General features: G+C 42.8%; 1 protein-coding gene across 2 annotated transcripts in view; it reads left to right on the top strand.

Moving 5' to 3' along the window:
• Positions 1 to 11256: 11256 nt before the first annotated feature.
• The window catches only part of ACVR1C (activin A receptor type 1C), an 80432-nt gene continuing 71871 nt past the window's right edge, over positions 11257 to 19817 (top strand). The window contains exon 1 of one of the 2 annotated variants that reach the window (XM_072751561.1): positions 11257 to 11412. In XM_072751561.1, coding sequence (XP_072607662.1) covers positions 11343 to 11412 — 70 coding nt within the window. In that variant the 5' untranslated portion in view covers positions 11257 to 11342. Of the gene's footprint in view, positions 11413 to 11621; positions 11743 to 19817 lie in introns of those variants that run through there. The other variant, XM_072751562.1, reaches the window with a different exon arrangement.

Here is a 19817-nt window from a genome sequence, read left to right as displayed (position 1 = left end):
TAGAAATTAGGAAACCAGCCCTTTATCTGATACTTCATTTGTTAATATCTTCTCCCATTCTGTAGGTTGTCTTTTAGTTTTGTTGACTGTATCCTTTGCTGTGCAAAAGCTTCTTATCTTGATGAAGTCCCAATAGTTCATTTTTGCTTTTGTTTCTTTTGCCTTCGTGGATGCACTGTTGGGGATTTACCCCAAAGACACAGATGCAATGAAACGCCAGGACACCTGCACCCCGATGTTTATAGCAGCAATGTCCACAATAGCCAAACTGTGGAAGGAGCCTCGGTGTCCATCAAAGGATGAATGGATAGAGAAGCTGTGGTCTGTGTATACAATGGGATATTCCTCAGCCATTAGAAAGGACAAATACCCACCATTTGCTTCGATGTGGATGGAACTGGAGGGTATTATGCTGAGTGAAGTAAGTCAATCGGAGAAGGACAAACAGTGTATGTTCTCATTCATTTGGGGAATATAAATAATAGTGAAAGGGAATATAAGGGAAGGGAGAAGAAATGTGTGGGAAATGTCAGAGAGGGAGACAGAACATAAAGACTCCTAACTCTGGGAAATGAACTAGGGGTGGTGGAAGGGGAGGAGGGCGGGGGTGGGGGTGAATGGGTGACTGGCACTGAGGGGGGCACTTGCAAGGATGAGCACTGGGTGTTATTCTGTATGTTGGCAAATTGAACACCAATAAAAAATAAATTTATTATTTAAAAAAAGTAAGAAATTAGGACCTAAGTCCTTAATGTGGCCTAAAAGACACCCACCTGATCTAAATGTTTATTTTTGACTCATCTCTAGTACTTTCCCAGCTTGTCACATTGGCCTTATTCAGGTTTCTCTAAAACCATGCACCCTCTTGCCTGAGTCCATCAGACACACACACACACACGCATGTACACATGACACCTAACTAATTTCTATTCTACTTTCAAGTTCTCTTCAGCATACTTGCTACTATAAACTTTCCACTGTAAACTTTCTTTGCTACCTCCGACAGATCAAATTTATCTTCTTACATATTATAGAACCCTGGATTAACATCTCGCATGTTGTAGATGTTCAATAAATATTTCTAAACAACTATGTTGATTTATTTAGAGTTTTATTAACAAAGAAGTTGCTGGAATCTAAGTCTGTTTGACTTGTGTGTCAAGAAACCATTTCCATTACATAATGATCACTTCTGAAAGAATGAAGAAAAGGTAGAAGTAGTCTTCATCTAATCAAGGTGGAAAACAGCAAGTTTTCTATCTGCTTCTATGACATGTGCTATTAGAAACTTTGACCTCTGAGGTTTATGAAAGCATCTAAAACCATTCTTGTTCGCCATTTCATTTATCCTAAGGACATTAGAGCTTGCTAGATGTGTCTGTGCTATGGCATGACATAGCACAGACACATTCAAGGTTTTAGGACCTTGAAGAAGCAGATGACAGCTGGTTGTCCATTTCCATGTCCCTATCTTATTTTCTGGGCTTGGTTTTTTTAGAGACAGCTGCAAGTGGGTAATGGAATTGGCCATCCTCTTCAGGGAAATTCATCTTAGGTGCTCTTGATTTCAGACTTGACTGCCAGTCATCCACAGAGAGATAAATCTGGTGTTACAGAGAGTTGAGACCCTTGCTACTGTGTGTGTGTGTGTGTGTGTGTGTGTGTGTGTGCATTGTTTCTCTTCCATGCCTTTTTGCATTGGATTCTGGTATGGTTATTCTGTGAAGTGGTATCCATGTGGGTGGGAGGAGAGTGAAGAATTTCACTTTAAAGAGTTGGATATTCCTGGAGTCAATGAGGTGGTGAAGGGGAGGATTCTTGGAAAGAATCAACATTTAGAAGGTGGGCTTAAAAATGCAAGAGGAAATATCTGTTGCTCTCTGGGGTCAGCCTCCACTTCATTAAAGATGGCCCCTGCCAAAGAGGGGCCACAGAGAAAGGAACCTGGAGCTGGGGAAAGAGGCATGAAGAGTTCTCTAGAGACAAGAAGATAAAACATGAGTAAATGATATTTTGTGAATTATGTTGCCTAGTTGTATGGTGTTGTGTTTATCTGGTTTGTTTCCTTTTTTATTGTATCTGAGCTTTAAGTGGGATTTATTTAAATGCTCCATTCCTGCATTAACTCTAGTGCTATATATTTAGAGAACAGTTGTGGTCCACATTTGAGCCAGAGTGTTACAGGTGGACATTTGCTTCTACTTGTGTCCCTCATGTCTTCACTCTCTGGGACCATGTGATGTCCTCACTCTCTGGGACCATGTGATGGTGGCAGAACTGATTAGTAGGTATCTATCCATCTATCTCTTCCCCACCTACAATATTCTTCCCATTGAAATCACAGAAGATATTAGACGTATTGAGCAAGATTCTGGTCTCCTTAGAGGAATATCTTTAGAATCTTCTTACAGTAACATTTCAAGTTTCTCCAGAGCTCTCAGATTTCTGCCTAATCAGGTTGCTGTTCTTTGAAAGTCATTGAAGAAAAAATTTTCTCAAAAAAAAAAAAAAAAAAAGCTGAAGGGCACAGTAAACAAATAGCTATAGTAGTAGTCTGATAGAATTTTGTTCATTCTGAAATACAACATAACAACCCACAAACATACTATTTCTTGACATTTCTTGATTGAATGGGAGGAATGGGCCAGAAATAGGATCCTTTTGTGTAGGGAAGAAGGAAATAAGAGAGGCTAGGAATATCAAAGGCAAGCTGGGGTTACTTTGCCTTTTTTCTTGGAATGAGGCATATTTACTTTCAACTAGATATGGGTAACAGGCCCTGCTCTGAGTCCTTTTGCTCTGTGGGGAAAGTGATAAGCTATGAGCCTGGTTATGAGCTATGAGCCTAACTCACATGGTTTTGAGTGATGGGCCAAGTACTGGGTGACTTTTTCCCCAACCATAGCAGGGTTTCTTAGAGACAATCTGACTCCCAGAGAATGCATAAATACAAGTGTCAGTGCATTTTACATTTCTACTCAATAGATAAAGAGGAGGGGAGTACCAAGAAAATAATGAATCCCATCATCCAAAATGTCATGGTTTGCTGTATGTTAGAAGTCCTGATATAAGAGTCATCTCAAAGGAAATAGGTGGGTTAATAATGGCTTATGAATTCTCAGAGCAGAGACACATTTGGGGATCTTACCACAAGACAAGTACCCCAATTTGGCAACAGAATTATGAAAGATATTGGGTCACATAGAAAATCCAACCCTGTTGGATTTTATTGAGATGGTCCACCATCCTTCTCCTCAGTGTCATACTTGTGTTTCTGGAGCTTCAGACAGTCGTGCTTTCCATCCTTGTTCTTTTTAGTTTCTTTCCTATTAGGTTTTGGAAGAAGCCCTGATTTCTGTGTTTAGGGACAAGAGGCCTCATCTGAGGGAACAGAAAGTGATTCTTTTTGATATATGTATATGTATTTTTAGGGTTTTTGTCATTTGCAATCTTTTTTTGATTTTTTACATTTTATGTTTCACATTTTGTTTTGAAAAACATGGAGAACCAAGCCCCTGCCAGACAAAGAAACAGGCAAATAGGAACAAACAAAAATACATGGTCCCTTTCATTTGGAAATAGGTCACTCATGCCAACCAATATTTGCACATAAACTTCATTTATCATCAAAACAGAAAAGGCAAACAAAGATCCAGTATTTTTCAAAAATTTTAGCAACAGCGTGACTTGTGATTTTTTAAGTTACATTTAAGTATTCTACTCTTTTCTTTCTCAGGCAAGTGATTAAAAATCTGTTCCTTGCGTTTGTTCAACTTTTTTGGAAATTCAAAAAGACTCCGCATGATCTTATCTCATATCAACAATTCTATACAGGGGAAAATATTATACCCAGTTCACGAAAATAATATTTATACCACTTTATATTTGCATAATAAAAGGGTATAAAATGTGGTAAAGCTGTGGCTCATAAGGCGTACAGGAAAAAAATCTCAATTTCTGACTGTAGCTTTGGAAAGATTAAGTCATGTGCCTAAATTTTGGAAAAATGAGACTAGAACTCTGGCTTGGCATTTCTTTTGGACCACCAGCACCTGTGAGTATTCATCCAGTTTGAAGGGAATTCCCTACTTTATGAATCCCTGCATCTTTATAAAAGCCTGATGCTCAGCTCCGAAGTCTCCCTCGAAGCTCCCATTAGGATGAAGGAAGTTGCAGCTAGTATTCAGGTGCAGTGGTTGGAAAGGCTTTAGCTGTCCAATCTCAGGGTGGTAATGGTGCAAGATGCATTGTCTGTGCTTAGTGAAGTGACGGAGGCAGAGTATCTCTGAGGCCAGGTGTGTGGCAGGATGGGCACACTGTCCCTGGCCATGTAGCTTCCAAGCCTGGTTCATAGACTTTTCTAGAGAAGCTACGAGCTACTTAAGATTCTTTAATACGTTTAACTCTTACTTAAACTTATTAAGGCAGGTTTCTTTGTTTGCAACTGAAATCTTTGATATGTAGCTCAAGTTATTTACTGGGATGACTTAGCCCACAAGCCAGACAGTCTTTAATGAACACTCTTTGGTCACTTAAAAAAGTTTACTCACTCTCAGCTTTGGCAATCACTCTCATTATGTGTACTTTACCCAAACCACTGTCTCTGGCTTGGCAATGTGAATACAAAAGGAACAAATCTTTAGTTATAAAAATGCCACGTGTTGTTCAGCTAATTCATTCACTCAACAAATATAGTGTCAGTGTGAGGAGAGCAGAGGGGAAGATGAATATACACTTGGTAAAGCAGGCTTGGGGTAACACAGTTGAGGGTTTTAAATGTCATTTATTCGTTCAACAAGTAGCTATTGAGTGCTTATTATGAGCTAAGCTGATTTCAAATGCCAATGTTAGAATTGCTGGTGTTAGAAATGGCAATATGTCTTAGATAGCTTTCAGTGCTAGGATCACACCTTTGCTATAAAAAGATCCCTCTGGCTGAAGGTTCAGTGGGAATAGACTGGAGAAGAGTGAACCTTAAGGAAGGGAGAACAGTTAGGAAGCTTTTTTGACATTTCAAGTAAAAGAAGATGGTTGATCTGAAGTAGAGTGGTGGCAGTGAAGTGGAAAGAGGTGAAAAAAATTGAGAAAAATTTTATAAGAGTTAGAATCCATGGAAACTACTGATTAATTGTTATGTGAATGATGAGAAAGAAGGGAGAGAAAAGGAAAAACACCAAGGTATCTGGCTTGAGTGGTGACAATTACTGAGATAAGTAAGACAGGGAGAGTAGGTTTGGGAGCAGGTTCTGTTTTATACATGTCAGTTTTGGCCACTTTTGGAATATGTAGGTAGAGAGGACTGTAGGATGTAAGCACATATCATAAGCACATAACACAGAAATAAACATGAAGTCATGGAAAATTATTAGATCACCAAGGGGAAGTGTAGAGAAATGATCTAGTGTAGCAGGTCTTGACGTATGATTCAGGGACCCCTGAGGGGTGGTCAAGACTATTTTGGGGATTCACAAGGTGAAAACTATGTCTATTAGTAATGCTAAGATGTAACTTTTCTTTTCCAGCATCATTCTGGCACAAAGGTACAATGGATTTTTCCAGAAGCTACAAGATGTGTAATGATGTCATTGCTTTGAGGGCTAATGGAATGTATGCTTGTGTACCCCTGTGTTTTAAAATTTTCTCAATTTAAATTTCTAATATGATAAATGTTGATAGTTCTAACCCACTTAAACATAAGCTCTCAAGGGGCCTCAGAATTTTTGAAGTGTAAAGGGATCATGATATCAAAATGTCTGAGAACCAGCAGCCTAGAGAATTTAGCCTTGATTCTACATGCAAGGGTGATTGTTAAAGATTTGAGGGCACGGGAAAACATAATCAGAGTCATGTTAATAGAAAGTTATTCTGATGGCAGTCTTGAGGATACATTGTGATGGGGATGACATGAAGTTGTGGAGGTGATTTGGTTGGTAATTATAACAGCTCAGGGAATGAAGATGCTAGGGGCTTGAACTTTGGAAATAACAGTGTGAATGACAACGGACAACACAAAAGGAAAATAAATGTGATTTTATTATTGACTGATTGTGGGTCACTATTAAAGAAATGAAAGGAGTAAAAGATAACTGGTGTTGGAACTATGTGTTTGGAAAAAAGGTCTTGTTTCTCCTACCATTTTAAGTATGGGAAAAATGATCCTTGACATCTGATGAAGATTCATGAGGTAAGCACTGTCTAATAAAAATATGATGAAAGCCATAATTCTAGATTTCCTACTAGCTGCGCAAAAGAGGTAAAATTAATTTTAATAATATATTTCATTTAACCCAATATATCCAAGATATGATCATTTCAATATGTAGTGAACATAAAAAATTATTGAGATTTTGGGGGATATTAAGTTTTTGAAATCTTGTGTATATATTACACTCACAGTACCTATGAGGTGAGACTAGTCATATTCCAAGTACTCAAGAGCCACAAGTAGCTAGTGGCTACCACCTTCAACACAGCAGCTTTAGATTATTATTTTGCTTGAGTCAAGGTCATCAGAATGCCAATGCTGATTTGGCTGGGAATGAAATAACTGTTTCTTTCTTTTTTTAGTTCTTTACTCAGGAAGGGATGGATTTGTACTGAGTCCCATAACTCACTCTGATAGAGTATAATTACTGGTCCCTTCTAAGGAAATGAGCCAAGGGGTAGTGGCCTGCTTACCTGGAACTGAATCTCTGACCTGCATGTTACAGACAAAGCCTGTATTGAATGCAGCTGATCAGCCCAGCACACTGACACTAGCCAGTACATGGGAAAACAGACAGAGTTTGAGTTGTGTGGAGAGACCATAGTTATAGTATTAAAAGGATATGGAAAATCAGTGAAGGGGTGCAACCATTTTGGAAGGCAGTGAAAACAGTTAATGTAAGTACTCAAAGACTAAGCTTTTAGCGGTGGCAGTTGATCAAAGAACTGCTTGATGCCCATTATCATATCCACAGAGATGCCATTATTTTTCCCTTTATGAGACCCGAGCTGTCCCATGAGGTAGACATATTGAAGGTACACACTGTAGATCCTTAATAAAGCTCCTAAAACACATGACTATTTTTGTGGAATGGCATTATCAAAAGGAGGAGGAGAACAGAGGTGAAGCCTCGGTTCCCTAATAGAAAGATTTCTGGGTTTACCAGATGAGATAGATGAGCGCAAATGAGTGTGTTGTAGGCTCCTTTAGGGAGAATGAGTTTAGGGAAGGAAAAATGCAGTCAAATGAGAACAGATTAGACCTTGATAGTATATAGCAAATTATCGTAGTATGCCTCCTCACCATATGCTCATTCCATGATAAGTTCATGTTCCAAGATGAAATGAAAAATTAAGATGCATGGCATTGGAGATTCTAGAAAGGATAACAAAAAAGGAAACATGTATGATAAAAAAAAATCCCAAACAATCATACCCAACAAGTAGTCATTTTCAAAGTTCAATTATTATACACATTTATTTGCCTTATTAATTAAGGATGTTAGTCTGCAGATGTATCAAGTCTTTATAGCTTAAAGTCCTTATACTTGTTTCCCTTGGTTATATAAGATTTATTAAACCAAAGTCTATTTCACTGGTGGGTTATGAACTCCTTGATTATTGCTGTTGTTTTCTTTTGATTATGAGAATCCAAGAGTCATGATGTAATGTTGCTATGGCAATGAATATGTACAAATAGATGATTAAGGGTGGGGGGGAGGTTAAATCCTAAGAAATACATTTGCACATAAATTTTTTCCAGTGAATAAAAAAACACTCACACATGAATTTTTTGTTGTGTACAAAAAAATATAAAAGATGTATTATATTATGTCATATCTTTTTTTTTACTTGGGGTTCGATTTGCCAACATATAGCATCCTCAGTGCTCATCCTGTCAAGTGCCCCCCTCAGTGCCCACCACCCAGTCATTGCCTCCCTGCCGCCCACCTCCCCTTCCACCACCCCTTGTTCGTTTCCCAGAGTTAGGAGTCTCTCATGTTCTGTCTCCCTCTCTGATATTTCCCACTCATTTTCTCTCCTTTCCCCTTTAATCCCTTTCACTATTTCTTACATTCCCCAAATGAATGATGAGAACATATAATGTTTGTCCTTCTCCGACTGACTTACTTGACTCAGCATAATACCCTCCAGTTCCAACCACATCGAAGCAAATGGTGGGTATTCTCGTTTCTAGTGTCTGAGTAATATTCCGTTATATGATATTATATCATATCTTCAACAAGCAGTGCATTGTGTTTCTTATATTAAATGATGGAAATCACTCAATATGCTTCAAAGGGTATTTTCTCAATAATAGTTCACACAAAAAGCTACTGGATTAGAACTGGATTAATGTCTATAGGGGTGTGTGTGTGTGTGTGTTAAAAGTATACTCTTTTAAGTAAAAACTGGACACATTATGAGGATTAAGTTTTTTTTCTTGATTGTCACAAAGGTGGTGATACCAGAAATATTTATAATTACCTAAGAATATACTTTGCCAGCTCTTGGGGTTTAATACCTTTAGAGTGACCAACTCTTTACTTCAAAGCTTCTATAGCATTGATGTTGGAAGAAGAACATGCACAAGAGGACAGAGAGAAGTACTATTTGAAGATGAAATTTAAAATACTTCTATGGGGCGCCTGGGTGGCTCAGCTGGTTAAGCAGCTGCCTTCCGCTCAGGTCACGATCTCAGGATCCTAGGATCGAGCACTGCATGGAGCACCACATCGGTCTCCTTGCTCAGCAGGGAGTCTGCTTCTCCCTCTCCCTCTGACCTTCTCCCTGCACATGTGCTCTCTCTCTCTCAAATAAATAAATAAAATCTTTAAAAAAGTAAAATACTTCTACAAATTAAGTACTTAGCTTTTGACAGTACTGGATATGCCACAGAACTTTGTGCAAAGAATTCAAAAGATCCTGATTCCTTTACTGGCTGGCCATACGTCGACTGGCAAGGCACCTAACAACTCTTTTTTTGTACTGTGCCTAAGACAAAGGTGACGATCCTTGCCATTTGATGAAGATTCATTAGACCAGCACTGTTCACTGGACATATAACACAAGCCATATGTAATTTAAAATATTTTAGTAGTCGTGTTAAAAAGTGACAAGAAATAGGTGTAATTAATTCTAGTAATATATTTATCCCAGTACTTCCAAAATATTATCACTTCAACATAAACAATATAAAAGTTACTAATGATATATTTTATATTCTATTTTGTGCCAAGTCTTTGAAATCCAGCACATATTTTATACTTCTAGGCCATGCCAGTTGGGACTACACATTTTAAGTGCTTACTCCCTAGACGTGGCCGCCGTACCAGCATGCGGTCAGTGGATCACCGTAGCAGAGAGTGCACCCTTGGCCTCAGAGGGCAGTGCCGAGTTTTTTTAGAATACCAAAGTCATTCAATATTAGACTTCTTGGGTACGAACCTTGCTTTTTTCACAAGATGAGAGCTTTCCAACAGGCAGGGATGTTGCTCACTGTATTCAAGAGACAAAATAGATATTGAAAGTAAATATTAGTACATTAGTACATTAGTACAATGCCTGATGGTTTCACAGTGCTTTCACATTCACTCCTCTTTTAAATCTTGGATCCATGGTTCCAAGAAATCAGGGGGAAAAGGGGAGATGAAGTTCCATTTACTTTTGAAGAAGCAGGTGCAGACACTAAATCCTTCTCTTTCAGCTCCAAATCTCATGATCCAACGGCAGATCACAAACTAGGGTTCAGTTATCAAATAATGAGTGAGCCAAGTCAGCCAAAATATAACGTGCCCTAGCATTTTCTTGCCTTTTTTTTTTTTTTTTAAAGCATCTGTTTTGTGGGTGTGTGGAAGGGCTCAGTCTTGTCCCACAACTCCATTTGTTTGTTTGTTTGTTTGTTTGCTTGGATCCAGAATAAAATTAGCACAAAGTCTTTTTACGCTTAGGAATGTTTTGGTTCATCCAGGGTGGTGGCGGTGGGGGTGAGATCCCCAGGACTGTCACCAACTCCAACAAACACCCCCCCCCCCCCCCCGCGATCTTGTGATAGTGAAGTGAGGGAGGTGCGTGGTTTCAGCACTGGTCCCTCGCAAAGAACCCGTGTTCTTCGGAGCTGAGGTGGGGAGGAAGCAGGTCGTAGCTTTTACTCCGAAGCATTTAGTTTGCAGGACGGTCGATTTTCAAGGAAGGCCCCAACAGTGGCAACAGCTCCAACGCTGGGTTTGGGGCTTTTTGGGTCGTTCAGATGACAACCATGCCATCCATTTCACTGTGCAGGCTGCCTGCAAGGATTGAGTTTGGGCTACTTTCTGCGAAGTGTAACGCTGCCCTTCCACGTCCCGTCTCAGCCCGCGGGGAGGCTCGCTCCTTAGACTCGCGGCTTCGGGAACTGGGCTCAGCGAGCTCCGCGGACACCGCTCCCCGGTCTCCCGCGATCCGGGCCCACGCCGCCCTGTTCCGCCCCGTCCCTGCGCCCAGGACCCGCGGCCCCGGGGGGCCCCGAGGGGGGGCGCGGGCAGGTCCTGTCCCCGGGCGGAGCAGGGCGCGCGCAGGTGGGCGGTCGGGCCGCGGGGGTTGGAGGGGAGGCGGCAGCCAGGCGCGGGGGCCGCGCGGCGGGGCGGGGTGTCCCCTCCGGGCTGGCCGAGGCGGCGCCCGCGCTGGGCCGGTGACAGACCTCAGCCGGCTGCTCGCGGTGGGGGCGTGCGGTAGAGACCTCAGCCGGCTGCTCGCGGTCGGGGCGTGCGGTAGAGACCTCAGCCGGCTGCTCGCGCTCGGGGCGTGCGGTAGAGACCTCAGCCGGCTGCTCGCGGTGGGGGCGTGCGGTAGAGACCTCAGCCGGCTGCTCGCGGTCGGGGCGTGCGGTAGAGACCTCAGCCGGCTGCTCGCGCTCGGGGCGTGCGGTAGAGACCTCAGCCGGCTGCTCGCGGTGGGGGCGTGCGGTAGAGACCTCAGCCGGCTGCTCGCGGTGGGGGCGTGCGGTAGAGACCTCGGCCGGCTGCTCGCGCTCGGGGCGTGCGGTAGAGACCTCAGCCGGCTGCTCGCGCTCGGGGCGTGCGGTAGAGACCTCAGCCGGCTGCTCGCGGTCGGGGCGCGGGGCCGCGCGGCGCTCAGCTGTCCCGGGCCGCAGCCTCGGCGGCGCCGTCCCCATCCCCCCGCCCCGGCCCGTCCCCAGCTCTCGGCCCCCGCCCCCCCGGAGCCGGCGCGGGGCGGGCGGCGGGCGGCGGGATGGGGGCGGCGCGGCGGGGCGCCCGCGGGGCGTAGTGCGGCCGCGCCTCCCGCCCGCGCCGGGAACTTCAAAGCGGCCCGCGCCGCTGCGACCGCTCGCCGGGCTCCGGGACGGGGGCCGCGGGGCCATGGCCCGAGAGCCGCGCGCGCCGCTCCGCCAGGCCCTGCTGCTGCTCGCCACGGCCGCGCTGTCGGCAGGTACGCGGGCGCTCCTGCGGCCGGGGGGGGGGGGGGGGCACCTGACGTCGGGCAGGTGCGCGGCGGGCGGCCGGGAGGGGCGGCGCCGCGGCGGGCGCGCGGGGGGCGGGCCGCGGGGGCCGGGGCCGAGGTGGGGGCGGCGGGCGGGGGGCGCGGGGGCTCGGGCTGAGCCGCGGGAGCGGGGGCTCTCGGCGGCCGCGGCGCCAGGTGCGCAGGCGGGACCGGAGCGTGGGTCCGCGCGGTCTGCAGCCGCGGTGCTTTCGAGGTACGGTCTTCACCGCGAGTCGCAGGGAAGAGACCTTCTGGCAAGCGCCCCAGCGTCACTAACAGGTCTGTGCCTTGATAGGCTAATAGAGCCCTTGGCCCAAGCTGGAAACCCGACATCTCTTTTGATGTTCACTAGAAACCGGGGCAAACGCATCCGCGGTGCAATCCCAGGCTGCCGCGACGAAAACCCTCCAGCCCTGGGACTGTTTTCCTTATAACGTGGTCCCAGGATACGTGAGCGGCAGCAGATTCCTTGCTAATTCATTCTTTAAAACGTTTGGATCAGACATTGGAAGACATTTGCACACAAAAACCTGGTGTTTTCTTCCCCCCCGGAGAGCCGTACTTTGTCCGAAGCTGATTTTTATGCGTTTCTGTTTTCCCAGATGACAATCTGTCTGACATTAATAGCTGTACTCCAGGGTGGTTAGTTTTCCTCTTGGTGACATGTGCAGGGGAATGTTTTGAATAGGATGATTGCTGTCATGTGCAGATTTCATGTTTCAGATGGTGTGAGAGAATCGCTAAATACAATATTCAGATGAAAGTTCTTTATTGGACGTGATTAATTAATACAACATGAGGATTCGAGCATTTTAGTTATCTTTGGAAAAGCACAGCCTTTTAGGAAAGCCGTTACTCAGAGACTGTCCAGAGAATAGTGGGATAACGTGAAGTACTTGCAGAGTTAGTAAATTCATCAATGGGAAGAAAACCGACAATGGGAGAGTCTTTACAAGAAATAAGGGGAAACTGCACTGACTTGGAATACTCAGAGTACTCCTGACGAATTTAATAGGTTTTTCCAAAAAACAGAAAAAGAGAATGAAAAAGCCTTCTAGATATCACAGTTTTGACTAGGCACCTGTGAAATGGCCTCCACACGCTGTCTGTATAACCCTTTTTATTTTAGGGAGTTAATAACTTTGATGCAGACATTTAAAGAAATACTCAATTTAAAAAAAATAGCTTGAAAGTCATGTTTTTTTTATATGACAGACTCTTTAGAAAGTTTCAGAGGCCCTGGGCATAGCAGTACAGGAGAACATGCCAGGCTGTGGTCTTTAAAAGAGATGGAAACTTTTGACATCGAGATGTACAAAAAGGAAAAAAACAGATTATCCGTTCAAATGTGATTTTTCTCCTCAAAATTTGAAGGCTAAGAAAAATGCCCAAAATGGACGTGACGTGTCAGTACAGAAGAGAAGTACTTACCAAAATTGAACTTTTACAATAAGCTTTTCTATGTCAAATGCAGTCACTTTCAAATCTCTTTTAAGAACTTTATCCTCTTTGTGTCCCACAGTAACAACGTCTATTGCTGTCTACTTTTTTGTTTGTGTGTGTGTGTGTGTTTTGTTTAAAGATTTTATTTATTTATTCATGAGAGACACACACAGAGAGAGGCAGAGACACAGGCAGAGGGTGAAGCAGGCTCCATGCAGGGAGCCCGATGCAGGACTCGATCCCAGGACCCTGGGGTCACGCCCTGGGCCAAAGGCAGATGCTCAACCCCTGAGCCACCCATGTGTCCCTCTGTCTACTTTTTTTGAATCTTAACTTTTATACACATCTATTATTTGGTAGAGGGAGTCAAGTTAGTTTCTTTATTTCATTTTAAAAATTGTTTTTCTCATGTGGTTACCTACATCATTTTTTATCTAGTCATTTTTATAAATTACATGGTTCATCATAATGGATATTTTTGAAAATGTAGGAGAAGTTGCTGCTAACTCTGTGATAGCTGGGTGACAGAAAACACCAACCTACCAGTTTGACTTTGCTGACCACCAGGCCTAGGAATTTCAATATCTGGAGACATCGATAAGCCAATAAACCCTTTTTTGCCTGGGCTGTTATTCCCCAGCATCTCTGTCACCTAAGGCACGTCTTGCGCTAGCAGTAGGGTAGAAACCATTGCTCCTTGATGAGGCTCTTAGAGGGCTATCACTGATAGAAACTTAGAGAAGGTATTTATTGGTCTGGGCTGGCCAAGAAATTAGTCTACCATGAGTTACTCTAATTATCTAGTTTCCAGTGTCCCTGTTACTTGGTAAGAGATGCCTGACATGATCTCACATTTATCAGGATATTAAACAAAGAGTTGGCACAAACTATCCTGGAGATCTGAAGTTTGAAGCTGTGATTGGAATATTCTATGGATTTACACATTGTGCATTCTCTACTAATTTTATGAAAGTCCTGGGGCTTCTGGTTGGGAAAGGATTAGTTGAGTCCAGAAAGCTAAAAAAAAAAAAAAAAAAGGAATCCAGGGGGTATCTGGGTGGCTATATTGCTTAAGCGGCTGCCTTCAGCTCAGGTCATGATCCTGGGGTGCTGGGATGGTGCCCCCACACCCCATCCCCCAGTCTGCTTCTCCCTCTCCAGCTCTCCCTCTGTGCTGGTGCTCTTTCTCACTCTCTCTCTCAAATAAATAAAGTCATTAAAAAAAAAAAAAAGAGTCTGGAAAGCTAGATGCTGTTGCTCCAGAAGTAAAAAGATAATCATTTCATTTAATAACCAGGGTAGGGGTTTCAGGTAGGGAGATTTTTTTCACTGCACAGTTTAAGGTGTGCTGGAAGTGAAAGTGAAAGCCCTGGGCTGGCTGAGTGCATAAATGCAGATGTTGCTACCTTTGCCCTCCTTTAAGCAGGGTCATTTATTGGTCGGTTGACACACATGTGACAGGAGGCTCCTGGTCCCAAGGAAGACACTTCTTTGGCCCGGGAGAAACTCTGTGCAGAAGTCCTTGGGAGCATATTTCTTCGTTAACTATAGTGCCCCAACCTGCTATCTAGCCTCAAGTTTACAGAAGTATCAAATAGAGTTCCTCTGATTGGCTGTTGTCCTACACAAATAATTGTAAGGTATGAGAGAGGAATGGGGGAATGATACCAAAGTTTCGCCCGGAGCAGTGGAGGAGCAGAGCCCTGTGTGGGGCCGGTGGATCACAGCAGGAGCAGGTCTGGCCCAGGCGGGCCGGAGGGGTGGCGCCCAGGGCGGCTGCTCTTTCCGTGTGGGGACTTAGAAGGCCTCGTGCACCCTAAAGTGGAGATACCAAGTAAGCCATCGGTTGTTTGGGGTCTAGGGTTCAGGGCGCAAGGCTAGGCTAATGCTAAAAAATCGAGGGTTAAATTAGTTGCTGTTTCATTCCGATTTCACGGGTGTTCCGGGCTTTGGCCTGGCAGCCCGACGTGAGGGAAATACTGCGGCGAGCTAAGCTGCTCCCCTTGCCTGTGGGGCTGACCCTTTGATCAGCAGAAGTACAGGGGAAGTTGCAAAGTTCACACACACACAAAATGTTTTTTTTTTTTTAAAGATTTATTTATTTATCTGTTTATGAGAGAGAGAGAGGCAGAGACACAGGGAGAGGGAGAAGCAGGCTCCCTGCAAGGAGCCCGATGCGGGACTCGATCCTGGGTCTCCAGGATCATGCCCTGGGCCAAAGGCAGGTGCTAAACCACTGAGCCACCCAGGGATCCCCCCTGTTTCTCTTTCAGGGGAAGTGCTTCCAGGCAGTAGGCAAGATGCAGTCCGTTGTATTTCTCTTGGCAGGACTTGTATGTCTTACTGTAAATAACAGGTTAACAGGACTGGAGAAGGGACAGAGTCAGAGCCAGGGAGGTGGTTGGCCTCACAGGACCTGTTCATCGGAGGCAGACGGAGGTTTTCGAGCAGGTGCCTATGAGACGGTCAAGACTTAGCTAGGATCAGGAACTAAAGAACTTGTTGCTGATATTAATGTAGCCCTGCCCATTTCCCAAAGGACTTGCAAGTCTTGACCTGCTACCAAATGATTAGTATTGGCTTCAATTTAGGATTTGTAGAGGACAGTGACCTATAAATGAACAACTCTATGCCTGGACCATTAACAAGCTCAGATGGATCTGTTCACATGTTTGTAAAGAGTCGAATTAATAAAATAAAGAGAGTTTATTTCTAAATATAAATGGAAAACAGAACTAAACAGGAAAAAAGGGGGGAGAATTCTAAGCACAAAGAGTGTACTGTGTATTATTCCTTTTCACTTACATCTGTGAAGCCACCTCTGGATCTTTCATTGCTTTGGCCTTCTCTGTTTTAAATATTCGCAGCTGATTGTCAGATCTCAGGTTTTATCCTTACGTTGTTTAAGAAACTGGGATAGTAAAGGGATATGTTTATAAGTGATATAGAATTTCCACTTTTCCTAAGAGAAGAAGGGATACCTAGATGCCCTCCTGTCTCAGCCGTGCCTCCTGCAGTGTCTGAGGAGTTACTCAGGGTGATACCTGGAAAGGAGAGGCAAAATAAAGCAAAGTGACTATTCTTTTGGTTACCTGGTACTTCGTCCCCAAATTGCACGGCAGATCTCTAACGTACTCCTCTTTTCAAAACTAGTTTTAGTAATTAAACAGCCTAAGGATAAAAGGGAGGAGGCTGTGGTCCATCAGCATCCTGGATCCTGACGCCAACTGAGACGCTGTGTGCTGCCTGCAAGGTGAAGCCCGGACGGCCGAGCGGGGACCTCTTTCCCTTGGGCCTCACGTTAACCCAGCCTTCCTGGGAGCTCGGGCCTTCCTGGGAGCCTTCCTGGGAGCTCGGGCGAGTTTCAGGCAATAATGTCAGGGGCTACTGCTCAGGGAGGAAGGGGTGGAGAGAGGTGGTTGGTTCTCCTCTACGAGGAAGCGGGTCCTGCCCTTCCCACATGTGCTGCCTCCGGAGAAGACGGGACTGTGGTCATGAACCCCATGCCTTGCCCATTCTTTGAAAGCTGCTTCCCTAAAGCCCAGAACCTCTTGGTTCCCTGGAATGAGGACAGTAAAACCACTACTCCTCATTCTTAGGATCCACTAAAAAGTAAAAAGGAGGGAGGAGGTGAGTAGGAGTGTGAAACGGGCATGAAGACTTTATTTCCATAGATGCCAACGCCCCTGTTTCTCGGGGGATGCTCCTTTGCCTTATCATGTGGCTCTTGAATTCACTTACTCTGATTGGCCAACGAGGAGAATAAGGCCCTGCTCTGTCCTCATTCTTTATTTTTTCTCCTTTAGAATAATTTCCCTTTTCTGTTGTTCTCTTCTGTTTTTTTAGAGTAGGTATGTGAAGATACTGTTTCTTTGGAACTGTTTTAAATTAATCCCCTCAAGAATTCATGGGTGAATCATTCAGTATGACTCAAGAGCTTGGCTTATTATTTTTTTAAACAATTTAAATTTGCCAGTGACTTAAGGATCCCAAATTAGATCAATCTACTTTTTCATTAAACTTTTCACATCAAGAAAACGATTAGGATGCTTTAGTTTTGAAAGTGAGCACATATCTTTTCTAATTTGTTTTATCATCCTTATCTCATGATAAGGTACAATGATAAAGACGCCATATCTGGTGTTGATGGAGTTCCTTTTAAATTTTTCGCTTAACGCCATGCTTGACTGAAATAAGTACTCCGTGGTCAAAAACAGGATTAGAAATAAATCTAACCCATTATGGTCCGGACAATGATCATTTTAAAGGAAAATGTTTAGTTTCATAAATGCGTGCTTACCCAAGAGATGTTAACTCAGAGGGTGGTAATCCAGATTAACACAGCCTTAAGGAACCAGATTGTTTTAAAACAGAGCCAAATATATTAAAGAGTATTAACTCATCACATCTCATAATTTTATCTGATGACATTTTTCTGGCCTGCTCCCCTAAAAGTGTGTTTTTTTCTTTTCTCCATCACCATTATTGCTCTTCAAGAGTAAAGATCTGCTCTGTGAATATTTGCCTGCTCTAGTAATCAAAGTGAAACTTTGTTCTCACTCAAATTCCATTTACAATCTGTAGTGTTATTTCCAGGAAGTAGATAATATGTTGTAAATTTGAAACACTAAATAAAGAATAAATATATGATTAACAGAACGTTTCTTACAGAATAATAAATGTGTAATTAAATGAACCTCTCTTTTAAATTTTTTTCCTACGGCTATTCTCTAGTTGTATATTGAGTATATTATATTAAAAGGTATTACTTTTTGCACAGAGAAGAAAGTTGACTTCATTAAGACAAATGGACCTCTAAAAGAATGAGATTTATTGTGCCAAATCAAGATGAAGATGCTCCTTTAGTATTGATTTTACTGAACTCTGCTTTAGCTATTGCCATGATCATGAAGTTTTTCCTAGTATTTCTCTGTTATGTTTTTAATATCTATAGAATTTATAGTGCTGTCTTCTCTTATATCCCTGGCATTGGGAATTTGAATTTTCTTTCTTTTTACCTTGATCGATATAGTTGGAAGTTTATCAGTTTTATTGAATTCGGGACACCCGGGTGGCTCAGTGGTTGAGCATCTGCCTTCAGCCCAGGGCGTGATTCTGGAAACCCGGGATTGAGTCTCATATTGGGCTTCCTGCGGGGAGCCTGCTTCTCCCTCTGCCTGTGTCTCTGCCTCTCTCTCTGTGTGTCTCTCATGAATAAACAAATAAACAAAATCTTTTTAAAAAATTTATTGAATTCTTTCAAATAAATAGCTTTTGGTTTTCTGGATTTTCAGGGTTATTTTTTCTTCTTTAGTTGTCTTCTACTCTAATCTTCATATTTCCTTCCTCTACTTAATTTGAGTTTATTCTTTTTTATTCTAGCTTCTTAAGTTGGTACTTTAGATCAGCAGTGGGCAAGCTTTTTCTTAAAGGATCAAATAATACATAATTTAGGCTTGTGGGCCAGTTTCCGTTGCACCTCCTTAATTCAGCTATTTTCATATAAAAGCAACCATAGACAATACATAAACAAATAGGTGTTGCCTTATTTTTTTAAAGATTTTTAATTTATTTATTCATGAGAGAGGCAGAGACATCAGTAGAGGAAGAAGCAGGCTCCCTGTAGGGAGCCCGATGTGGGACTTGATCCCGGGACCCCCAGGATCACGCCCTGAACTGAAGGCAGACACTCAACCACTGAGCCATCCAGGTGCCCCTAGGTGTTGCTTTATTTACAAATAGGCCAGCTAATGGACCATAGTTTTATGGTCTTTTCTTAAATCATTCATTTAAGACCTTTCTTCTTTTCTAATATAAGCATTTAAAGCTTCAGGTTTCCTTCTTGGCAATGCTTCAGTGCATCCATGAATCATGCTATGTTGTGTTTTAACTTTCAGTGAGTTCGAAATATTTTCTAATTTTCTTTATGATTTTCTGGGACTTGTGGGTTATGTAGATGTCTGTTGTTTAATTTCCAAATATCTGGGGAGTTTTCAGGTTGTTTTTTGTTATTGACTTCTAATTTAAATCCATTGGGGGTAAAAAAAAGTAAAAAAAAAAAAAGTAAATTCACTGGGAAAGAACATAATCTGAGTGATTTTAACTTTTCCGAATTTGTCTATTTGTTTTAGCATGTGTCTAGGCATGTGTCTGACCTAGTGAATATACTACATGCTCTTGAAAATACCGTATATTATGCTGTTGTTGGGTGGAATGTTATATAGATGTTATTTAGGTCAAGTTGTTTGACAGTGTTATTCAAGTCTTCTATATCTTTACTGATTTTCTGTCTTCTTGATTTATCAATTACCAAAAGACAAGATGTTGACATCTCCCACATCCATGTGAATTTGTTTACTCCTCTTTTTATTTTTTTTCATTTTTGGTTCATGTATTTGAAAAGTTTTTTAATTAGTACATATACATTAAGATTGTTTTATGTCCTCTTAATGTGTGTTTATATCATTAGGCAATCTCCCACTTTACCCCTGGTGTTGTTTATTATTATGACACACATCTCTCTTTATCACTGGTAATCTTTAAAGTCTGCTCTGTCATTAGTATCCCAGCTTTCTTACACTTAATATTTATATATCTCTTTTAATATAGCTACTCCAGCTTTCTTTTACTGAGTGCCTGCATATCATAAATTTTCTATCCTCGGGATCCCTGGGTGGCGCAGCGGTTTGGCGCCTGCCTTTGGCCCAGGGCGCGATCCTGGAGACCCGGGATCGAATCCCACATCGGGCTCCCGGTGCATGGAGCCTGCTTCTCCCTCTGCCTGTGTCTCTGCTTCTCTCTCTCTCTGTGTGTGACTATCATAAATAAATTTAAAAAAAAATTAAAAAAAAAAAAATTTTCTATCCTCTCATTCTAAACTCTTACTGTATATAAATGTATATACTTATGTG

This window comes from Vulpes vulpes, chromosome 3, assembly GCF_048418805.1.
Source record: "Vulpes vulpes isolate BD-2025 chromosome 3, VulVul3, whole genome shotgun sequence".
NCBI classification, from domain to species: Eukaryota; Metazoa; Chordata; class Mammalia; order Carnivora; family Canidae; genus Vulpes; species Vulpes vulpes.
The sequence above is the reverse complement of the archived record's forward strand: the minus strand, read 5'-3'. Positions and strand labels throughout refer to the sequence as shown.